The following is a 24,985-nucleotide window of genomic DNA, read 5'->3' as shown; positions in this document are numbered from 1 at the left end:
CTGACCTGCCATTATGATTCTCCAGGTCATTACGAGTTCATAGACACCTAACATGTCTAGGTTATTTTTTATCTAAGTGGTGAAAAAAAATTCCAAAGTTTGCTTAAAAAAAAAAAATTGCGCCATTTTCCGATACCCGTAGCGTCTCCATTTTTCATGATCTGGGGTTGGGTGAGGGCTTATTTTTTGCGTGCCGAGCTGACGTTTTTAATGATACCATTTTGGTGCAGATACGTTCTTTTGATCGCCTGTTATTGCATTTTAATGCAATGTTGCGGCGACCAAAAAAACTTAATTTTGGCGTTTTGATTTTATTTTTCGCTACGCCATTTAGCGATCAGGTTAATCCTTTGTTTTTATTGATAGATCGGGCGATTCTGAACGCGGTGATACCAAATATGTATAGGTTTGATTTTTTTTTATTGTTTTATTTTGATTGGGGCGAAAGGGGGGTGATTTAAACTTTTATATATTTTTTATTTTTTTTATATTTTTAAACACTTTTTTTTTTTATTTTGGCATGCTTCAATAGCCTCCATAGGAGGCTAGAAGCATGCACTACACAATCGGCTCTGCTATATAGAGGTGAAGTACAGATCAACTCTATGTAGCAGAAAGGCAGGTGTACTTTGAACGCCGACCACAGGGTGGCGCTCAAAGCAATCGGCCATCAACAACCATAGAGGTCTCAAGGAGACCTCTGGTTGTTATGGCAATGCACCGTTGACCCCCGATCATGTGACGGGGGTCAGCGGTGCGAGCAGTTCTGGCCGTGCGGTCGGGAGCGCTAGTTAAATGCCGCTGTCAGTGCTTGACGGCGGCATTTAACTAGTTAATGGGTGCGAGCGGATCGCGATTCCGCTCGCGCTCATGTCAGCTGTTCAAAACAGCTGACATGTCGCGGCTTTGAGGTGGGTTCACCGCCGGAGCCCACCTCAAAGCGGGGGATCTGCCAGCTGACGTACTATTCCGCCAGCTGGCAGAAAGGGGTTAAGAGCCAATAGGATTTTTTTTTACAACAAACTGAGGTCCATTTTTTCCTGAGTTCGGCAACACCCTACATGTAATCGGGAAATATTTTTCAGAAACAGTGCAAAGCTCAGGAGTAAAGGAGCGCCAGATTTTACTGTTATGTCTTGCAGGTGCCATGACCCACTGGGAGAGCCCATGAGGTGCCAGAACAGCAGGACCCCCCATAAGTGGCCTCATTTTACAAATTAAACCTCTCAATGAATTCCTCTAGGGGTGCAGTGATTATACTGACACCACAGGTGTCACAGAATTTGATATCATTGGGCACTGAAGAAAAATAACTAAAATATTAACACAAACATTTTCTTCTACTGCCAGATTTTACATTTTCACACATGAAGTGTGTAAAAATGGCATCATAATTTGTCCCACAATATCTACTGAACGTGGCAATACCCCATATGTGTCTGTACAGTACTACTTAGCCATACAGAGAGACTTGGGAGGAAGGAAGTGCCATTTGCCTCATGGAGCACAGATTTTCCTAGAACAATTTGAGGACTCCATATACAAAGCCCCTGTAACAACGCTGCCGGCATCACTGCAAGGCCTCCCATCCTCCACCTGCCTTAGGGTCCCTTTCCACTTGCGAGATAAAAAACGGTCCGTAATCTGGACCGAAAAAACGGATGGAACGTATGCGATTTTCATGCGAGTGGCATGCGAGTACAATGCGATTTTTAATCGCACCATCCGTTTTTTATAATCGCATCATCCGTATGACATCCGTATTACTGTCCGATTTGTACGCACCGGTGTCCTTTGAAAAGCCGGCAATTCAGCGCAGTGTACAGTAAAATCACACTGACAGGTTAGAATAGAGTAGATATATACACATAGAATAGGTATATATACATATATATATGTCAGTGAGACACCTATATATGTATATTTATATTTAATGCAGCGCAAGATAGCATAAAAGCCGCTTTTAATTTCTCCTTCCCAAACCCGACAGGATATGAGACATGGTTTACATACAGTAAACCATCTCATATCCCCCTTTTTTTTGCATATTCCACACTACTAATGTTAGTAGTGTGTATGTGCAAAATTTCAGCGCTGTAGCTATTAAATTTAAGGGTTAACTCGCGGAAAAAATTGGCGTGGGCTCCCGCGCAATTTTCTCCGCCAGAGCGGTAAAGCCAGTGACTGAGGGCAGATATTAATAGCCAGGAGAGGGTCCATGGTTATTGGCCCCCCCGTGGCTAAAAACATCTGCCCCCAGCCACCCCAGAAAAGGCACATCTGGAAGATGCGCCTATTCTGGCACTTGGCCACTCTCTTCCCACTCCCTGTAGCGGTGGGATATGGGGTAATGAAGGGTTAATGCCACCTTGCTATTGGAAGGTGACATTAAGCCAGATTAATAATGGAGAGGCGTTAATTATGACACCTATCCATTATTAATCCAATTGTAGGAAAGGGTTAAAAAACACACACACACATGATTACAAAGTAGTTTAATGAAATAAAGACAGCGGTTGTTGTAATAATTTATTGCTCTCTCAATCCATCAGCAACACCCTCGCTTGGAAAAATAATAACCGCACAAGATACATACCCTCAGATGTCAGATCACGTCCCACGATGTAATCCATCTGAAGGGGTTAACTAATATTACAGGCAGGAGCCCTGCTAAATGCAGCTGTGCTCCGTGCTTGTAATTCCCCTGCGAATGAATGAAATGTAGGTCATTGACCTACATTTCCTTCAGTCGCGGTGATGCGCCCCCTGGTGGATGTCCTCATATGACCTGGAGCGTGGGAAAAAGTTCCCAGGCTGCAGTTTATGAGAACATCCACCAGAGGGCGCCTCACCGCGACTCAATGTAAGTACAGATCCTGCTTTCCTTTCAGCACCCGGGGGATTACAGGCACCAGTGAGTGGTTTATCGCAGCTCGTGCCTGTAATATTAGTTAACCCCTTCAGATGGATTACCTCGTGGGACATGATCGGACATCAGAAGGTATGTATCTTGTGCGGTTATTATTTTGCCAAGCGAGGGTTTCCTGATGGATTGAGAGAACAATAAATTATTACAACAACCGCTGTGTTTATTTCATTAAACTACTTTTAAATCATGTGTGTGTGTGTGTTTTTTAACCCTTTCCTACAATTGGATTAATAATGGATAGGTGTCATAATTGACGCCTCTCCATTATTAATCTGGCTTAATGTCACCTTACAATAGCAAGGTGGCATTAACCCTTCATTACCCCATATCCCACCGCTACAGGGAGTGGGAAGAGAGTGGCCAAGTGCCAGAATAGGCGCATCTTCCAGATGTGCCTCTTCTGGGGTGGCTGGGGGCAGATGTTTGTAGCCACGGGGGGGGCCAATAACCATGGACCCTCTCCTGGCTATTAATATCTGCCCTCAGTCACTGGCTTTACCACTCTGGCGGAGAAAATTGCGCGGGAGCCCACGCCAATTTTTTCCGCCATTTAACCCTTTATTTCAGCAGCTACAGCGCTGAAATTTTGCACATACACACTACTAACATTAGTAGTGTGGAATATGCAAAAAAAATGGGGATATGAGATGGTTTACTGTATGTAAACCATGTCTCATATCCTGTCGGGTTTGTGCAGGAGAAATGAGAAGCCGGCAATTGAATTAGCGGCTTTAATGCTATCTAGTGCTGCATTAAATATAAATATACATATATAGGTGTCTCACTGACATATATATATGTATATATACACATTCTATGTGTATATATCTACTCTATTCTAACCTGTCAGTGTGATTTTACTGTACACCGCGCTGAATTACCGGCTTTTCAAAGGACACCGGTGCGTAAAAATAGGACAGAACTCGCATGGTGCGAGTGCTGTGCGATTTTTTTCTCGCACCCATTGACTTGCATTGGCGAGTCTCGTCCGAGAATCGCAGCAATACGCAGCATGCTGCGATTTTTTTCTCAGCCGATCCAGATTTTTCTCAGTCCGATTTCGGCTGAGAAAAAAATCGCAAATCAAAAGACACCTATTAACTAACATTGGTCCGAGTGCAATCCGATTTTTTATCGGATTGCACGCGTCCGTTTTCCTCGCAAGTGGAAAGGGACCCTTACACACAAACTTATTCACTACTCCGGGCCATGCTGTGAGTTCTGTCTTTCGCCCGCTCCATGCTGTGTGCCTCATGTCTCCTGCCTGCTCTGTGCATGCTTCCTGGCGGTGTGCATAGGGGGTGGCGCCGGCAGTTCCTGGTTTTTATAGTCAGTGAGCACCTTCCTAAGGTGTCCCCGGTCAATGGCCAAGAGGCCTCAGGTACTTAAAGCATTCCCAACCTTAGAGGAATGCCCGAGCAACTATCTCCCTCAGTCAGTGTCTTGCTGCTGAGGTGCCAGGTCCTGTCTTGTTTCCGCCTTCTCTGGGGGCAACATTCCCAGACCTGTTACCTTGCGCTTTGTATCCTATGTTCCGCCTCTCTGAGGGCTGCATGCTCAGGCCTGTGTCCTTATCCAGTATCTCTTTCCATGTCAGTCCTTGTCTGTACGGTGTCCTATTCTTGCATCTTATATCCTGTCCCTGATCTTGTCTGAACTCAATCCAAACCTATGTGTTTGTTTCCGTGTCAGTGGCTTCCTTTCCCTGCTGTGTGTATCCTTGTGTCTTCTCTGTATGCTCTGCGGCTCCGCTCTGTTCTCGCTCTGTGGTTCCATCCTGCTCTTGCTCTGCGGTTCCGCCCTGCTCCGCTCCTAGCGGTTCTTCCCTGCTCCGCTCTCGTTTTGCACCTCCTGGGTCTTTGTCCTTACAGTCTAAACAGGTCCTTACCTGTTCCCATATTCCACTCGAACTTGTCCGTGTTCCTGTCCTTCCCGAGTCAGTCCCTGCTCCTCCAGTGTGTATTGGTCTCTACCTGTTCCCATATACCACTTACACTTGCCAGTGTCACAGCCGTGCCCGCCTGCCTGTCAAGTGTCTTAGTTGTGCCCCCCTGCCTGTCAGTGTCTCAGCCGTGCCCGCCTGCCTGTCAGTCTTCCATCCACCAGTAGGATCAGGAGAAACAGCCAGACTCCACTCTGGAGTGGTACCTGGCAGCTACCTGCCGCACAAGCCTGACCTCACCATCAGAGGCTCCAGTGAACACCAAGGTAGCTGCTTAGTCACGCCCAGCTGGTGATTCTGGAGACATGCACCCGTAAGTTAGGCGGGCTCTCATCGCTTCAGAAATGCCAAACATGTGTGGATGCTATATGTGGTTTAGGTATATTGTGGGGCTTTGTACTACCGGTAACGTGGAAGCCCCTATATTTCCATTAACAGATGAGACCTGAGTGAGGACTTGCTATTTTTGTGGATTGAGTTGAAGCTTTTATTGGGAACATTTTATATAATGTTTGGGAACACATTTATCCAGCGCTTTACGCTGAGCACTTACATTGGGGTTTCCATCTAAATCTCTGAGCGACGTGATTCAGATGAAACCCCTGAGGGATCCATTCACTATAATGAGGCAGCAGAGTTACTTTGGACTCCGTCTGGCCTCTGTTCAGTGGTGTCCTTTTCAGAAGTGCACAAAACTGTGGCCGATGGCACTTTTATGCAATCCTAAAAAGACGGATACCGCCAGATCACAGGTCCTATGGCCTCCACAGTGCCTCTATCTGCCTCATTATAGGGAATTTTCTGCCAGAGGTTCCGCCTGAACCACATATTTAAGAGATTTACACGGAAACTCTGGTGTACGCGGTCAACGAAGAGCACAGGATAAATGTGCGCAGAGCCTTACTGTGATCTTTGGGAGGCAAAATGTAAAAAAGCAGGTGAAGCATTGGTTTTATTTTTTAAACCGTTCCTTGTATCGGGTTTTTATGTTTGGCTGCTGTCGCACACTAAAAGACGCTTTGTATTGCAAAAAAATGTTTTTTGCACCAGCATATTTTGAAAGCTACGTACGTTTTTATTGGTTCCATTTTCAGACATTTTTTCATCGCTTTCTATTCCTACTTTTGGGAGGCAGAATTAACAAAAACAATTCAGGAATTTTGTTTTTGGGGGTGGGGGTTAGAGGTTTATGCCTTTCTGCGTGATAAAATTGACAAGGCAGTTTTATTCTTCGGGGCAGTACGATTACAGCGATACCACATTTATTTTTTTATGTTTTGGCACCTTTACCCAATAAAAACTATTTACAGAAAAAATAATTTTTGCATTGCTTTACTCTTTTTTTTTTTTTTTTTATATGATGTTCACCAAAGGGGTTAACTAGCGAGACAGTTTTATAGGTCGGGTCATTCCGGACACGGTGATCCCAAATGTGTACTTTTATGGTTTATAGCTTTTTTTCATACAAATATTTATTTATGGATACAATATCTTGATTTTTCTTATGTTTTTATTTTATTTTATATTTTTACAATTATGTAAAAAAAAAGAAGATTTTATTATTATTTTTCTTTGTCACAATTTTTTTTCAAGCTGATTGCATGTATAGCATGGAGACTGTGCATGATCAAGCAACTTTCCTAGCTCTGGTGACCCGGATGTTGTCATGACATCGGGTCACCATGGCAACAATCGAGACCCCACGTCATGCCGTGGAGTCTCTGATGCAAGGACAGAGAGGCTGTCATCCCTCTGCCGGCTTCCAGAATGCTGCAATCTACAACTGAGTTCGATTGCAGTATTTAGGGGGTTAAAGTGCCGTGAGCCGTTTCTGGCACTTAGTTGACAGCTGACACCTGGTGGCGATCACACGAGCACACAGCCAGTGTGCATGTACGATTGTCATGCAGTAATAATATGTCCCTTGAATTGAAAGTGTGGTGAAATTGCAATTCCACAATTAATTTTTATTTTGCTTTTTTACCATGTCCACTAAAACTGACCTGCCATTTTCATTCTCCAGGTCATTACAAGATCGTAGATACCAAACATGTATTGGCTTTTTTTTTTTATTTAAGTGTTGGTTCCTCAAAAAAAAAAAAAAGTTGCCATTTTCCGAAACCCGTAGTGTCTCCATTTTTCGTGATCTGGGTAAGGGTATATTTTTTGAATGCTGAGCTGACGTTTTTTATTGATACTATTTTGTTGTTGATACGATCTTTTGATCGCTCGTTATTACATTTTAATGTATTGTTGTGGTAAACAAAAAACTTAATTCTAACGTTTAGTTTTTTTCTTGCTACTACGTTAACCGATCGGATTAATTCTTTCTATACATTGAGAGATCGGGCGATTCTGAAGGCGGCAATAATCATGTTTTTTTTTTGTCATTGTTTTATTTTGAATAGGGCAAATAAGGGGTGATTTTATATATTTTTTAAATTTTTACGTGCTTCAATAATCTCCATGGGAGACTAGGAGCTGAGATACAGTATTTTTCGGCTATAAGACGCACCGGACTATAAGACGCACCCAGGTTTTAGAGGTGGAAAATAGGGGAAAATAATATTTGAAGCAAAAAAAGGTGGTAAAATATTTAATAACATAAACATACTATTATATGTGTTGTTATTATATATAATAGTATGTTATTAGGTTGGAAGCTGCAGGTAGAAGATGGAGCTGCAGGACCAGTGTGGTGCTGTAAAGTACTATAGGAAGACGCTGGAGGGTGAGTATAAGAATGGGGGCACAGGGCTTATATTTAAAGCACCACTCCAGCACTGAAAAATAACACTGGAGTGCTGCTTTGAGATCCCATTGGGAGAACTATAACTCCCAGCATGTCCTGCAGATCCTATGGCATGCTGGGAGTTATAGTTCACCACAGAAGTGGCAGAGTACTTTATTGTGTGTTGTACTGACTAACCTTTTAATTGTGGCAGCCAGCCAGCTGTGGTGAGGTAAAATGCTGTAGCATCCCATCCCATGACATCACAGAGCGCTCCCTCTTGCTGCCTCTCCACAGCACAGGAGGAAGCTTGCAGATTGTAGTGTGGTGTCTGCAGGACCTGTGATGACATCAGAAGAGGGAGGGCTCTGTGCTGCCATGTGATGCTCCAGCCCGCCCTCTTCATGACATCACACAGATCCTTGTGCTGGAGCACTCAGCATTCAGCACAGCCCCGGCAGGCAGGTATGCAGCGATCTTGTGTCTCCCCTCTGGCCCCTGCTGCTGCCTCCTCCACCAGACACACAGATCTCCCCAGCTGCTGCAGGAATCCAGTGCTGGGGAAACCATGTGTGTCCCTGTGAAGGACTATTCATTTGCTGTTCCCTGCTCACCACTCAGCTAACAGGTGGGCGGGGAAGCAGCTAATGAATATTCACTGCACTTTAATGATCGAACCATGTGGTTTCCCCAGTGCTGATTCCTGGAGCCAGGCAGGGACATTTTTCTGCCTCCTGCCTCCCAGTGCATCCCACTCGCTGCTGCCCCCTCCCCACGTTACATCCCTACCATAAGACGCACCCACACTTTCCTCCAAATTTGGAGGAAAAAAAGTGCGTCTTATGGTCAGAAAAATACAGTAATCCAATTGCCTGTGCTACACAGAGCAGGGCTTCAGCTCTGCTCTGTGTAACAAATGCTCACTTGAGGCCGACCGCTGGGCGGCGCTCATAGCAATCCGGCAATGACAACCACAGGGGTCTGCTGCAAACCCCGGGTTATGATGCCAATCCATCGGCGACCCACCGTCATGTGTCATGGGTGCCGATGGGCAGGATTAGTGACGCAATTCTGGCGCGATCGTGTGAAATGTCGCTGTCAGAGATTGACAGCGGCATGTAACATGTTAACAGCCATGAGTGGATCGCGATCCAACTGCGGCTGTTAAGGTCACATGTCAGCTGAAGAAATCAGCTGACATGTGCTGGAAAAGTTGCCAGCAGCAAAAAGGGGGAGGCCACCTTAGACGTAACTATACGTCTGGAAAGGGGTTAAGTCTTCAAGCTTGAGATATCATCATGCAAACAAAATATTTTTCAAAGAAAAATAATATGAGCCCAGTGTCAAAGAAAGTGTGTTTGTAACAAGTAACTGTACTGAGTTTTTACATTTTTTTGTATAATCCACAAACCAGACATTTAAAGGGAATCTGTCAGCAGGTTTTTGCTACCACATCTGAAAGCAGCATGGTGTAAGCAAAGAGAAGCTGAATGCAAAGATGGATTACTTAGATTACTGGGTGCAGCCATTCTCACCCAATCAGAGATTTTAGATTTAGCATGAAGCAGAGCTGAGAAAGCTGCCCCCTCCCACACCAGTCTCTGTATATACAATTTCTATAGACAGTGAACTGCTTATAAAAGAAGGGGGTGCTGCTTGACCAGGAGGCACGCACTGCTGTGTCACAGCAATGATACATTTCTGGTGCTAAAACAATCATTGGAAGTAAAGAAAACCTGATATGACAGGCATCGCTGAAATCTGCGCTTTAGCCTGTACCTCATGCTATCTTCAGATTACATAGTAAACTGCTGCCAGATTCCCTTTAACTACGGCCACTTCTTCCTACAGCTCCAGTGGCGACTTGCATGCCCTCATATGCAAATTTATTCCTGAGTTTGTGAGAAAGGGAGGTGCTCCAGAACATATGTGGTTTTGATGAGGTAATCTCGTGGTCCAGTTACATTGATGATATTTTCTTTATATGGCAGAGCTCCATGTTATCATTGAATATTTTCCTTGGGAGATTAAATTACAATCATCTAAATATAAAAGTGACTTGGGAGTACAGTAAATCAGGAGCTGAAGTTTTGAATATTACTGATTGAAAGATTCTGCAGAGTTTTTAAAAAATATTTATTGTGAAAAGCTGCTGCCAACAATACATTGTTATATGCAACATCTCAACATTCGCAGACAAAACGAGACATCCCGAAGGGACAGTGTTCTTGCACATGGAAAGAATTAGCTCCGATCATTCAAAAAAACTGCTGAAACTTTGACTGAAAAATTTAAACCAAGAGGATATGATTGCAAGTTGATCAAAATAGGATGTGGAAGAACCAAACATTCATTAAGAAATTAATGTCAAGTAGGAAGAGTGATACAATTAATAAGCAACAACTTGTTCAGCTGAGATACAAGAATGTTTGACGTTCAAAACGGTTACGTTTCGGGGAGGTCTTCCAGTTGATTTATTTTATTTTTGCAATATGTATCATATCTTCTAAACAGATTACCAATAAAATGATAATTTTATCTGTAATTGGATCTGGAAGCTGGACCTTTTTTTATCCTTGAACTAGCATCAATAACTACTGGGCGATGGTGTGGCCTCATGCTTCATTACTATTCGGAACAGAAAGGGTGAGCTGGTGTTTTTTTCTTTATAGGCTGAGATATGACAAGCTTTTTAAAAACATTGACCAGTACTTCTAACAGATGAAGACTTATCTCAATACTTTCCTAAACCATCCCTGTATAATCTGGAGATCCGAAAATGTGAAAGATCTCGACAAAAAGCCATTATGTCCACACACCTCAACCTTTACCCCTTAGGTTGAGAGATTCCAGAATGGGATCAGTTTAATGTAGGGATTTTGCAGCATGCAAATATATGGAAGGAAATTAATTTATTTCAAAATCTCTTAAAAAGGTAAAAAAAAAAATCTAAATAAAAAAATGCCAACATTACCCGCAAGACTGAAATGGTAATTGGTTTTGAAAGTTGCCCCTGCAGTATAACATATATTGGCATGACAACTAGGCAACTAAAAGTTAGAGTTTTGGAACGTGTATGAGTGATTAGCTGCACTATGTAACTACAAATATCGAGTTGAAAGCAATCCTTTATCATTTCAAAGAACTTCACTTTGCAATGCTAGTGTATTTAAAATGAAAAAAATAGATAGTTAGACATGGCATCAGACAGGGTAATGTTAAAAACGAAACTGAATGGATCATAGTTCTCAATACAGTAGCACCAAAGGGCCGTATTGAGACATTAACATTCAAGTCCTTTATTTAAAGGGAACCAGTCACCTGAATTTGGCGGGACCAGTTTTCAGTCATATGGGCGGGGTTTTGGGGTGTTTGATTCACCCTTTCCTTACCCGCTGGCTGCATGCTGGCTGCAATATTGGATTGAAGTTCATTCTCTGTCCTCCGTAGTACATGCCTGCACAAGGTAATCTTGCCTTGTGCAGGCATGTACTACGGAAGACAGAGAATGAACTTCAATCCAATATTACAGCCAGCATGCAGCCAGCGGGTAAGGAAAGGGTGAATCAAACACCCGAAAACCCCGCCCATATGACTGAAAACTGGTCCCGCCAAATTCAGGTGACAGGTTCCCTTTAAGAGCAGACATTTTTATTTGACTGGGTGTTTTGTTGTATTTTATCATTCCTATAACACGGTCATAACGCCTTCACAAGCTCTTATTCCAGGAAGGAGGCGTTATTACATGAGAATTTCTTATACATCAGCTGAAAAAATGTTATTAATTTTAATGGTGAACAAAATGAAAAATCATGACGACAGTGCCTCATTTGACAAAGCTTATGTATGGGGAGCTCTTATTCAAATTTTGGCACAAGTTAGTCGTTATATTAAGGTGTGTGAATGTATGTACAACTAGTGGCCAAAATTGTGGAAACACTTGAAGTTCTTAATAATTTTCAAGGCTACTGGAATATTTGGCAATCTTACTTGCGTGATAACGTTCCATATTTTTCAGACCATAAGACGCACACCAAGTTTTCAGAGGGAAAATAGGGGGGGGGAAAAAAAAATGTGTCAAATGGGGGTCCGTCTTACAGTCCGAATTCAGCTTACCGGGGAGGGGTTTCGGGGTCTTATAATCTGAACTGTAGCTGCGGTGGAGCGGGATACCAAGGTCGCTGCTGCAGGAATCTTCTGGCTGCAGCGGAGGCAGTTGCGGGGCGATGCCACAGGCCCCAGGGATGGTAAGACGAGGTGTTAGTCGCTTCAGGGGCTCCACAGACATTTTGTGAAAGCCCAGAACTTGCACTTTATATAATCTCCAATGCGGTGGACTCCAGGAAAATGGCTGCCGGAGGTGGCGCATGAGCAGATTGAGATTTCGGCACCGAGATACATCTCCTGAAATCAATTGGGCATGCACCTGTTCCGGCGGACATTTTCCCGTAGTCTACCGCATTAAAAAGTATGGAAGATGCGGGGCTTTGGGCTTTCACAAAATGTCAGCAGTACCCTTGCACCACCAAACACCCCATCTAACCAGCCTGGGGCCTGCAGCATCGCACCACTCCTGTCACTGCCAAACACCTCATCCCACCAGCTTGAGGCCCGCAGCATCTTCTGCCTCCACCAGTTCATGCTGCAGCGAACATGCCACCTGGGACCCCACTCCTCCATCACTGCTGTTCCCCACTACTGAAAAAAAAAAAAAAAAAAAAAAAAAAAGATTATAAAATTATAAACACACCATTTTATTAAAAAAAATAAAATCCCATTTTCCTCCCCAAGATGTGGGGTGCGTCTTGTAAACAGATGCGTCTTATAATCCGCAAAATACAGTACTTGTTTATTTTGCATCAGAATAAGCAGATATACAAATGTACAAGCTTTTTATACAGAAATGTTAGCATTGAAGAATTTGATGTAACCAAAACCACTTACCATTTCACAGTCTAAAGCAAACACACCGGGACTTCCTTCAGATGTATTTAACTTCTCAAAAGTCTTCACAAAGCCAACCAGGTTATCCTTACGTCCATCTTGTACATGTTGCTTTAAAAAAAAAAATACAAAAACAGATCTAATAAGCAAAAATATTTCCTAAACCTAATAAACATAAAATGCCTCCCAACAGAAAGGCCATTCTAGTTTTCACATATAAAGAGGTCTAATCTCCCGAAATCTTAATTTGCAAATGCGCCAACTCCGGAGTCCATTTTCTCAAATGGAAAACCATAGGAAGTACGGGGGCCCTGCCGACATTTTGCGAAAGCACGGGACCTGCAGCAGCCTCGCACAGCTGAACATCCCCTGCTTTCATCCTGGGGCCCGCAGGATCGCCCCACTCCTGCCACCACCAGCTTCCTGCAACAATGACCCTGCCTCCTGGGTCCCTGATCCACCACAGCTGCTTTCCCCTTAAGCTACAGTGAAAGTGAATAATAAGACGTACCATCATTTTATTATATATTTTTTTTCCCTATTTTCCTCCCCAAAATTTGGTGTGTATACGATAAGTTCGAACAAAGATCAGATGAATAGGTAAGACTACGACTTTTTCCATTGTTCAATAGTAGTTTTAAGTTTAAGGTATTTCTCCCAATTATTTATGTTGTTTGTTTTGACCAAATCATTGAAGAGGTCATAAAATGTTATGTGTTGAGTAAATAAAGGGGGTATCAATATATTTATTTTTATTTTTCCACTAGGGTTAGGGTTAGAACTAGGGTTAGGGTTAGAATTAGGCTATATGCACACGGTGCGGATTTGGCTGCGGATCCGCAGCGGATTGGTCGCTGCGGATTCGTGGCAGTTTTCCATCCCGCTTACAGTACCATGTAAACCTATGGAAAACCAAATCCACTGTGCCCATGGTGCGGAAAATACCGTGTGGAAATGCTGCGTTGTATTTTCTGCAGCATGTCAATTCTTAGTGTGGAATCCACAGCGTTTTTTACACCTGTTCCTCAATAGGAATCTGCACAAAAAACACTGGAAATCTGCACTAAATTAGCAAGTAAAACGCAGTGCGTTTTACCTGCGGATTTTTCAAAAACGGTGCGGAAAAATCCGCACATAAATCCGCAAGGTGGCACATAGCCTTAGGGTTAGGGCTGGAACTAGGGTTAGGGGTGTGTTGAGGTTAGGGTTAGGCTTGTGGTTAGGGTTATGGATAGGGTTGGGATTAGGGTTGGTTGTATGTTGGGGTTAGGGTTGTGGCTAGGGGTATGTTGGGGTTAGGGTTGTGATTATGGTTAGAGTTGGGATTAGGGGTGTGTTGGGTTTAGTGTTGGAGTTAGAATTGAGGGGTTTCCACTGTTTAGGCACATCAGGGGGTCTCCAAACACAACATGGCGCTACCATTGATTCCAGCCAATCTTGCATTCAAAAAGTCAAATGGTGCTCCCTCCCTTCCGAGCCCCGATGTGCGTCCAAACAGTGGTTTACCCAAACATATGGGGCATAAGCGTACTCCGGAAAAATTGTACAACAATTTTGGGGGTCTAATTTCTCCTGTTACACTTGGAAAAATAAAAAATTGGGGGCTACAAAATTATTTTTGTGGGGAAAAAAAATGATATATTTTTTTTCACGGCTCTGAGTTATAAACTTCTGTGAAGCACTTGGGGGTTCAAAGTGCTCAACACACATCTAGATAAGTTGCTTCGGGGTCTAGTTTCCAAAATGGGGTCACTTGTGGGGGGTTTCTACTGTTTAGGTACATCAGGGGCTCTGCAAACGCAACGTGACGCTCGCAGACCATTCCATCAAAGTCTGCATTTCAAAACGTCACTACTTCCTTTCCGAGCCCCGACATGTGCCCAAACAGTGGTTTACCTCCACATATTGGGCATCTGCGTACTCAGGACAAACTAGACAACAGCTATTGGGGTTCAGTTTCTCCTGTTACCCTTGTGAAAATAAAAAATTGCAGGCTAAAAAAATCATTTGAGGAAAAAAAAATGATTTTTTATTTTCACGGCTCTGCGTTATAAACTTCTGTGAAGCACTTGGGAGTTCAAAGTGCTCATCACACATCTACATAAGTTCCTTGGAGGGTTTAGTTTCCAAAATGGTGTCACTTGTGGAGGAGTTCAAATGTTTAGACACACAGGGGCTCTCCAAACGCGACATGGTGACCGCTAACGATTGGAGCTAATTTTTCATTCAAAAAGTCAAATGGCGCTCCTTCCCTTCCGAGCCTTGCCGTGTGCCCAAACAGTGGTTTACCCCCACATGTGGGGTATCGGTGTACTCAGGAGAAATTGACCAACACATTTTAAGATCCATTTTATCCTGTAGCCCATGAGAAAACGAAAAAAATTGAGGCTAAAAGAATTTTTTTGTAAAAAAAAAAAAAAAAAAAGTACTTTTTCATTTTTACGGATCAATTTGTGAAGCACCTGGAGGTTGAAAGTGCTCACTGTGCATCTAGATGAGTTCCTTGGGGGGTCTAGTTTCCAAAATGGGGTCACCTGTGGGGGAGCTCCAATCTTTAGGCACACAGGGGCTCTCCAAACGCGACATGGTGTCCGCTAAAGATTGGAGCCAATTTTTCATTCAAAAAGTCCTGTCGTGCGCCCAGTGATTCCCCCCCACATATGGGGTATCGGCGTACTCAGGACAAATTGTACAACAACTTTCGGGGTCCAGTTTCTCCTTTTACCCTTGAAAAAAAAATTGTTGCTAAAAGTTCATTTTTGTGACTAAAAAGTTAAATGTTCATTATTTCCTTCCATGTTGCTTCTGCTGCTGTGAAACACCTGAAGGGTTAATAAACTTCTTGAATGTGGTTTTGAGGGGTGCAGTTTTTAAAATGGTGTCACTTTTGGGTATTTTCAGCCATATAGACCCCTCAAACTGACTTCAAATGCGAGGTGGTCCCTAAAAAAAATGGTTTTGTAAATTTTGTTGTAAAAATGAGAAATCGCTGGTCAAATTTTAACCCTTATAACTTCCTAGCAAAAAAAAAAAATTTGTTTCCAAAATTATGCTGATGTAAAGTAGACGTGTGGGAAATGTTATTTATTAACTATTTTGTGTCACATAACTCTGGTTTAACAGATAAAAAATTCAAAATTTGAAAATTGCAAAATTTTCAAACTTTTCGCAAAATTTCAGTGTTTTTTCACAAATAAACGCAAAAATTATTGACAAATTTACCACTAACATGAAGCCCAATATGTCACGAAAAAACAATATCAGAATCGCTAGGATCCGTTGGATCGTTCTTGAGTTATTACCTCAAAGGGACCCTGGTCAGAATTTCAAAAAATGGCCACGGTTAACAACCAGAAGTAATTTTCTTTTTGAGTTTTCGTTTTTTGCCATTTTTTGGTCAAAATGGCCATGTGAAAGCTTTTTTTTTGCGAGACGAGTTGTACTTTTGAACAACACCATTGGTTTCAACATATCGTGCACTGGAGAATGGGAGAAAAAATTCCAAGTGCGGCGAACTTGCAAAAAAAAGTGCAATCCCACAGGTTTTTTTGTTTTGTTTTTTTTTACCATGTTCACTAAATGCTAAAACTGACCTGTCAATATGATTCTCCAGGTCAATACGAGTTCATAGACAGCAAATGTGTCTAGGTTCTTTTTAAATTTCAGTGGTGAAAAAAATTCCAAATTTTGTAAAAAAAAATTGTCATTTTTTAATACCCGTAGCGTCTCCATTTTTTCGTGATCTCCGGTTAGGTGAGGGCTTATTTTTTGCCTGCTGAGTTGATGTTTTTAATTATACCATTTTAGTGCAGATACGATCTTTTGATTGCTCGTTATTGCAAAAAACATAATTCTGGGGTTTTAACTTTTTTCCTCGTTACACAGTTTAACGATTGTGTTAATTATTTTTTATATTGATAGAACGGGCAATTCTGAAGGTGGAGATATCAAATATGTGTAAATTTGATTTTTTTTATTGTTATATTTTGAATGGGTCGAAATGGAGGGGATATGAACTTTTATATTTTTTATTTTTGTAACATTTTGAAAACAATTATTTTTTTCCATCACTTTTTGCATGCTTCAATAGTCTCCATGGGAGACTAGAAACTGCAGTACTTCGATCGTCTGTGCTACACTCAGGCGATGATCAGATCGGGCGGCGCTCATAGCAATCTGGCTAAGACAACCATAGAGGTCTCGAAAGTGCCCTACCGTGAGATCAATATATTTGCTTTTATATATATTTAGGGTTTATCAGGGCAGGTTACTGTATTTTCTATACATAATTTTGGACAAAATTTATTTATCTGCTCAGTGTTGCCTTGTTTTCTTTTTCTGTTTGCATCTTTTTTAAGAAAAATTTTGCTTAATGATATGTTTCAATAAAATCATTTATTTTTTATATAACCATAGAGGTCTGTTGGAGACCTCTGGTTGTCATGCCGACCCATTGTGACCCGCAAACATGTGACGGATTAACCGATGGGCGGGTTTAGTGACGCGCTTCCGGTAAGCACGAGTTAAATGCCGCTGTCAGAGATTGACAGCGGCATTTAACTAGTTATCAGATGTGGGTGGATCGAGATTCCACCAGCGGCTGTTGCGGGCACATAGCTGTATATATCAGCTGTCATGTGCCTGGAAAGGGGGATTCCGACATCGGCGCACTATTATGCCCAATGTCGGAAAGGGGTTAATGTTTTTTTAAAATGGTCATATTGGTTTCAGTTTCTTATGTAAATTGGCTAAACTTTTCTATGCCATTAGATTACCGTATTTTGCGGTTTATAAGACGCACCGGATTATAAGATGCACCCCAAATTTTGAGGAGAAAAATAGGAATTTTTTAAAAAATAAAATGGGGATGTGGCTGCTGTAAAGTGGGGTCCCAGGGTTGCTGCTGGCGGAGGAAGGAGTGGGGCAATGCTGCGGACCCCAGACTGGGAGAAAGGGGTGTTCAGATGTGCAACGCTCCAGGTGTTCGGTGGTGCGGGGGCTCCACTGACATTTTGTGAAAGCCCGGAACTCCCGTACTTCCATCCACCGCAATGTAAATCATGGAAGTGCGAAGGTCCTAGGCATTCACAAAATGTCGGCGGGCCCCCGTACCACCGAACACCCGCAGTGTTGCACCTCCAAACACCCCCCCTCATCCCAGCCTGCAGCAACGTGCCACTCTTACCTCTTCCAGTAGCGACCCTGGGACCCTGCTCCATTGCGACTGGTAAGGTAAGGAGAAAAAGTGTGTCTCATAATACGAAAAATACGGTAGATTTAATAGTTGGGTATACTGGAGTTTAAGGAGATTTTTTATGTATTTTATCAATAACAATTTAAGAGACATTAAGAGAGGATTCAATTCCCACCAAACTATTATTTAAATTATTGATTAACCAGTTCTGAGATTGATTCAGTAGATTTGTTATATAGTAGCTTAATATGTTGGGTAGTCCAAAACCACCTCATTTTTTATTTTTCATTAGAGTAGTTTTAGACACTTTCGACGGAGTCCACATACCTTTAAGACAAGCAGCAGCCAACTTGAAAGACACACGTGATACCATTCGAGTTTTGGAAACAATACGGTGGACTAAACTATATATTGGGCACTTTAGATATTAGGTCTTTATACACAGTTATCAACCATGATAAAGGGTGCGAATCTTCTGAAAACTTTCTACGTCTATTCCACGTATATAATCCCACTCAAATTTTATATTGTGGAAACTATTAAGTTTATTCTTAAACATAGTTATTTTATATACGGCAATCAGTTCTATTTGCAGACTTGGGGAACAGCAATGGGGATGAAATTTGCCCCAAGCTATGCAAAGTTACACGTGGGAAAGTGGGGGAGTCACACATCTACAATAATGGCCAATTACGCAAAGGCCTTATAATGTGGCACATGCAAACCTCAATGATTTTTTAGTTGGACTTAAGGATAACTCGTACGGCTTGGAGTTTACACCTACCACGAGCACTACTAATGTCAATTTTTTTTATTTAAATATATACGTAGATAACACTCTAATCACCAAGTGTTACCACAAGGAGGTGGACTGTAACAGCTACATTCACACTGACTGCTGAAATCTATGTGGCTTTTAAATATTCCAAAGAGTCAATTTACACTTATAAAACGAAATTGTACTAAAGACAGTGATTACGATCTGGAGTTAAAGGGAAGGTGCCATCAAAAAATGTTTTTCCAGCGATTGAAAAAATGTAAAGAATTAATGTTCACATTTTCTTAAAAAACATTATCATTTGTTTATAATTTAGTAAAATATGAAAAATAATTTGAAAAGGTTTGGCATTTCCACTTTTAAACACTAGGGGGAGCAGCTGCTGAAATTTGACAAAAACCTAGTGTACAACTAGCTCACATTACAGCACTGCAGTAATTATGGGCGGAGTCTGCTGACTTGTGTGATGTCTCCTCTCCTCCCCTTCTAGGTGTTTGCTAAGGGATAAGAGAGGATGATATTCAGGAACCCAGTGAGCAGCCATTTTGTTGGTGATTGCAAAGTTATACTGACAAGTAGATAGTCACCGAGGATGGCAGGCAGCAAGGATTCTGGAGATATATGGTGGAGGGAGCAGGGTGACAGCAGCACAGAGTATTCCAGGAGAGCAGTGTGCTGGTGTATGGGGGGGCACCTGTTGTGAACTCTGTTCTGGAACTCCCTCCTGTGGTCAGGAATGGTATTTCTGTGAGTTCTGTCCGTGGGTTCCCTCTGGTGGCTGAAAGTGGAGCTGCTAGTCTGGAGGTGGCTTCCTCAGCTGCATCGTTTAAGACTGGGCTGGTTCCTCTATTTAACTCTGCTCAGATCGTTACCTGATGCCAGTTGTCAATGTATCTGTACTGGTTCAGATCTCACTTGGATCTCCTGATGACCTGTCTACTTCAGCAGAAGCTAAGTCCCTGTTAAGCTCATTTGTTGTTCATTTGTGTGCTGAATATATTTCTGAGTACCTGCTAAGTTTTGTCCAGCTGGCTATCATGATATTGTCTCGCTAGCTGGAAGCTCTGGGTTGCAGAGTGGCACCTACCGCGCCGTGAGTCGGCGCGGGGGGTTTCTTGCTCACTCTGCGTGGCTTTTTGTAGTTTTTTGTGCTGACCGCAAAGATCCCTTTATCTATCTTCTGTCTATTTAGTAAGTCGGGCCTCCTTTGCTGAAACCTGTCTCATTCCTGTGTTTGTGCCTTCCTCTTAACTCACAGTCAATATATGTGGGGGGCTGCTCTTTTCCTTTGGGGTATTTCTCTGAGGCAAGGTGAGGCTATATTTCTCTTTAGGAGTAGTTACCTCTCAGGCTGTGAAGAGTCGTCTAGGCAGAGTCAGGTACGATCCACGGCTAATTCTAGTGTGTGTGATAATAGATTAGGGCTGCGGTCAGCAGAGCTCCCACTTCCCAGAGCTCGCTCTATTTTGCAATTTTGACTATCAGGTCATTCCCGGTGCTTCTAACCACCAGGTCCAGCCATAACAGTACAACTGGCCAGAAAGTGTTAATGCATCTCAATAGAGGGATAAGAGAAGTTCTGAGACCATTTTTTTTTTCTCTGCAGTGTGTTTAGTCTTTTTTTTCCCCTAAACCTCTGGGTGGTTCAGGACTCAGGTGTAGATATGGACATTCAAGGTCTGTCCTCTTGTGTGGATAATCTCACGGCAAGGGTACAAAGCATTCAGGATTATATAGTTCAGAATCCTATGTTAGAGCCTAGAATCCCAATTCCTGATTTGTTTTCTGGGGATAGATCAAAGTTTCTGAATTTCAAGAATAATTGTAAACTGTTTCTTGCCCTGAAACCTCGCTCCTCTGGTGACCCTAGTCAGCAAGTAAAAATCATTATTTCATTGTTGCGTGGTGACCCTCAAGACTGGGCATTCTCCCTTGCGCCAGGAGATCCTGCATTGCTTAATGTAGATGCGTTTTTTCTGGCGCTTGGATTGCTCTATGACGAACCAAATTCTGTGGATCAGGCAGAGAAAATCTTGCTGGCTCTATGTCAGGGTCAGGATGATGCTGAAATTTATTGTCAGAAGTTTAGAAAGTGGTCTGTGCTTACTCAATGGAATGAGTGTGCTCTGGCAGCGATTTTCAGAAAGGGTCTTTCTGAGGGCTTTAAGGATGTTATGGTGGGGTTCCCCACGCCTGCTGGTCTGAATGAATCAATGTCCTTGGCTATTCAGATCGATCGGCGTTTGCGGGAGCGGAAAGTTGTGCACCATATGGCAGTGTCCTCTGAGCAGAGGCCTGAGCCTATGCAATGTGATAGGACTTTGACCAGAACTGAACGGCAAGAGCACAGACGTCAGAATGGGCTGTGTTTTTACTGTGGTGACTCCACTCATGCTCTCTCTGATTGTCCTAAGCGCTCTAAGCGGTTCGCTAGGTCGGTCACCATTGGTACTGTACAGCCTAAATTTCTTTTGTCCGTTACTCTGATTTGCTCTTTGTCGTCCTACTCTGTTATGGCATTTGTGGACTCAGGCGCTGCCCTGAATTTGATGGACTTGGAGTTTGCCAGGCGTTGTGTTTTTTTCTTGGAGCCCTTGCAGTATCCTATTCCATTAAGGGGAATTGACGCTACGCCCTTGGCCAAGAATAAACCTCAGTACTGGACTCAATTGACCATGTGCATGGCTCCTGCACATCAGGAAGATGTTCGCTTTTTGGTGTTGCATAATTTGCATGATGTGGTCGTGTTGGGTTTGCCATGGCTACAGGTCCATAATCCAGTATTGGATTGGAAATCAATGTCTGTGTCCAGTTGGGGTTGTCAAGGGGTACATGGTGACGTTCCGTTGTTGTCAATTTCTCCTTCTACTCCTTCTGAAGTCCCTGAGTTTTTGTCGGATTACCGAGATGTATTCGATGAGCCGAAATCCAGTGCCCTACCTCCTCATAGGGATTGTGATTGTGCTATTAATTTGATTCCTGGTAGTAAATTTCATAAGGGACGGCTTTTCAATTTATCTGTGCCGGAACACGCCGCTATGCGGAGCTATATAAAGGAGTCCTTGGAGAAAGGGCATATTCGCCCGTCGTCGTCACCGTTGGGAGCAGGGTTCTTTTTTGTGGCCAAGAAGGATGGTTCTCTGAGACCTTGTATAGATTACCGCCTTCTTAATAAAATCACGGTCAAATTTCAGTACCCTCTGCCTCTATTGTCTGATTTGTTTGCTCGGATTAAGGGGGCTAGTTGGTTTACCAAGATAGATCTTCGAGGAGCGTATAATCTTGTGCGTATTAAGCGGGGCGATGAATGGAAAACCGCATTTAATACGCCCGAGGGCCATTTTGAGTATCTGGTGATGCCATTCGGGCTTTCTAATGCGCCATCTGTATTCCAGTCCTTTATGCATGACATCTTCCGAAAGTATCTGGATAGATTCATGATAGTATATTTGGATGATATTTTGGTCTTTTCGGATGATTGGGAGTCTCATGTGAAGCAGGTCAGAATGGTGTTCCAAGTCCTTCGTGCTAATTCCTTGTTTGTGAAGGGGTCTAAGTGTCTCTTCGGAGTTCAGAAGGTTTCCTTTTTGGGCTTCATTTTTTCCCCTTCTACTATCGAGATGGATCCAGTTAAAGTCCAGGCATTTATGATTGGACTCAGCCTACATCTGTAAAGAGCCTTCAGAAATTCCTGGGCTTTGCGAATTTTTACCGTCGCTTTATCGCTAATTTTTCTAGTGTTGTCAAACCACTGAATGATGAGACCAAAAAAGGTTCGGATGTGGTGAATTGGTCCTCTGCGGCTGTTGAGGCGTTTCAGGAGCTGAAACGTCGTTTTTCTTCGGCTCCTGTGTTGTGTCAGCCAGATGTTTCGCTCCCTTTTCAGGTCGAGGTTGATGCTTCTGAGATTGGAGCAGGGGCTGTTTTGTCTCAGAGAAGTTCTGATGGCTCTGTGATGAAGCCATGTGCTTTCTTTTCTAGAAAGTTTTCGCCTGCTGAGCGTAATTATGATGTTGGCAATCGGGAGTTGTTGGCCATGAAGTGGGCATTCGAGGAGTGGCGTCATTGGCTTGAGGGCGCCAAGCATCGCGTGGTGGTCTTGACGGATCACAAGAATTTGACTTATCTCGAGTCTGCCAAGCGGTTGAACCCAGACAGGCTCGATGGTCACTGTTTTTCTCCCGTTTCGATTTCGTGGTTTCATACCTTCCGGGTTCTAAGAATGTGAAGGCTGATGCCCTTTCAAGGAGTTTTGTGCCTGATTCTCCGGGAGTTTCTGAGCCGGCTGGTATTCTCAAAGAGGGGGTTATTTTGTCTGCCATATCCCCTGATTTGCGGCGGGTTCTGCAGGAGTTTCAGGCAGATAGACCTGACCGCTGTCCTGCAGAGAGACTGTTTGTCCCTGATAGATGGACTAGTAGGGTTATCTCGGAGGTTCATTGTTCGGTGTTGGCTGGTCATCCTGGAATTTTTGGTACCAGAGATTTGGTGGCTAGGTCCTTTTGGTGGCCTTCCTTGTCCCGGGATGTGCGTGCTTTTGTGCAGTCCTGTGGGACTTGTGCTCGGGCGAAGCCCTGCTGTTCTCGTGCCAGTGGGTTACTTTTGCCCTTGCCGGTCCCGAAGAGGCCCTGGACGCATGTTTCCATGGATTTTATTTCAGATCTCCCTGTCTCTCAAAGGATGTCGGTCATCTGGGTGGTTTGTGATCGCTTCTCTAAGATGGTCCATTTGGTACCCTTGCCTAAGTTGCCTTCATCCTCTGATTTGGTCCCGTTGTTTTTCCAGCATGTGGCTCGTTTGCATGGCATTCCGGAGAACATTGTGTCGGACAGAGGTTCCCAGTTTGTTTCGAGGTTTTGGCTGTCCTTTTGTGCTAAGATGGGCATTGATTTGTCTTTTTCTTCTGCTTTCCATCCTCAGACAAATGGCCAAACTGAGCGAGCCAATCAGACTTTGGAGACCTATCTGAGATGCTTTGTTTCTGCTGATCAGGATGATTGGGTGACCTTCTTGCCATTGGCTGAGTTCGCCCTTAATAATCGGGCCAGTTCGGCTACTTTGGTTTCACCTTTTTATTGTAATTCTGGTTTTCATCCTCGTTTTTTTTCAGGGCAGGTTGAGCCTTCGGACTGTCCTGGTGTGGTTTCTGTGGTGGACAGGTTGCAGCAAATTTGGACTCATGTAGTGGACAATTTGACATTGTCACAGGAGAAGGCTCAACGTTTCGCTAACCGCCATCGCCGTGTTGGTCCTCGACTTCGTGTTGGGGATCTGGTTTGGCTGTCTTCTCGTTATGTTCCTATGAAGGTTTCTTCTCCTAAGTTTAAGCCTCGTTTTATTGGGCCTTATAAGATTTCTGAAATCCTCAATCCTGTGTCATTTCGTTTGGACCTTCCAGCTTCTTTTGCCATCCATAATGTGTTCCATAGGTCGTTGTTGCAGAGATATGTGGCGCCTATGGTTCCTTCCGTTGACCCTCCTGCTCCGGTGTTGGTCGAGGGAGAATTGGAGTATGTGGTGGAGAAGATTTTAGATTCTCGTATCTCGAGACGGAAACTTCAGTATCTGGTCAAATGGAAGGGCTATGGTCAGGAAGATAATTCCTGGGTTCTTGCCTCCGATGTCCATGCTGCCGATTTGGTTCGTGCCTTTCATTTGGCTCGTCAGAATCGGCCGGGGTGTTCTGGTGAGGGTTCGGTGACCCCTCCTCAAGGGGGGGGGTACTGTTGTGAACTCTGTTCTGGAACTCCCTCCTGTGGTCAGGAATGGTATTTCTGTGAGTTCTGTCCGTGGGTTCCCTCTGGTGGCTGAAAGTGGAGCTGCTGGTCTGGAGGTGGCTTCCTCAGCTGCATCGTTTAAGACTAGGCTGGTTCCTCTATTTAACTCTGCTCAGATCGTTACCTAATGCCAGTTGTCAATGTATCTGTACTGGTTCAGATCTCACTTGGATCTCCTGATGACCTGTCTACTTCAGCAGAAGCTAAGTCCCTGTTAAGCTCATTTGTTGTTCATTTGTGTGCTGAATATATTTCTGAGTACCTGCTAAGTTTTGTCCAGCTGGCTATCATGATATTGTCTCGCTAGCTGGAAGCTCTGGGTTGCAGAGTGGCACCTACCGTGCCGTGAGTCGGCGCGGGGGGTTTCTTGCTCACTCTGCGTGGCTTTTTGTAGTTTTTTGTGCTGACCGCAAAGATCCCTTTATCTATCTTCTGTCTATTTAGTAAGTCGGGCCTCCTTTGCTGAAACCTGTCTCATTCCTGTGTTTGTGCCTTCCTCTTAACTCACAGTCAATATATGTGGGGGGCTGCTCTTTTCCTTTGGGGTATTTCTCTGAGGCAAGGTGAGGCTATATTTCTCTTTAGGAGTAGTTACCTCTCAGGCTGTGAAGAGTCGTCTAGGCAGAGTCAGGTACGATCCACGGCTAATTCTAGTGTGTGTGATAATAGATTAGGGCTGCGGTCAGCAGA

At 43.4% G+C, this 24,985-nt stretch overlaps 1 protein-coding gene across 1 annotated transcript in view; it reads right to left on the bottom strand.

Moving 5' to 3' along the window:
- Positions 1-24,985, bottom strand: part of REXO1 (RNA exonuclease 1 homolog) — a 200,506-nt gene that overhangs the window by 40,547 nt on the left and 134,974 nt on the right. Inside the window, exon 12 of the mRNA XM_077272241.1 lies at positions 12,547-12,657. Coding sequence (XP_077128356.1) covers positions 12,547-12,657 — 111 coding nt within the window. The remainder of the gene's footprint in view (positions 1-12,546; positions 12,658-24,985) is intronic.

Source organism: Ranitomeya variabilis, chromosome 1, assembly GCF_051348905.1.
Source record: "Ranitomeya variabilis isolate aRanVar5 chromosome 1, aRanVar5.hap1, whole genome shotgun sequence".
NCBI lineage: Eukaryota > Metazoa > Chordata > Amphibia > Anura > Dendrobatidae > Ranitomeya > Ranitomeya variabilis.
The sequence above is the reverse complement of the archived record's forward strand: the minus strand, read 5'-3'. Positions and strand labels throughout refer to the sequence as shown.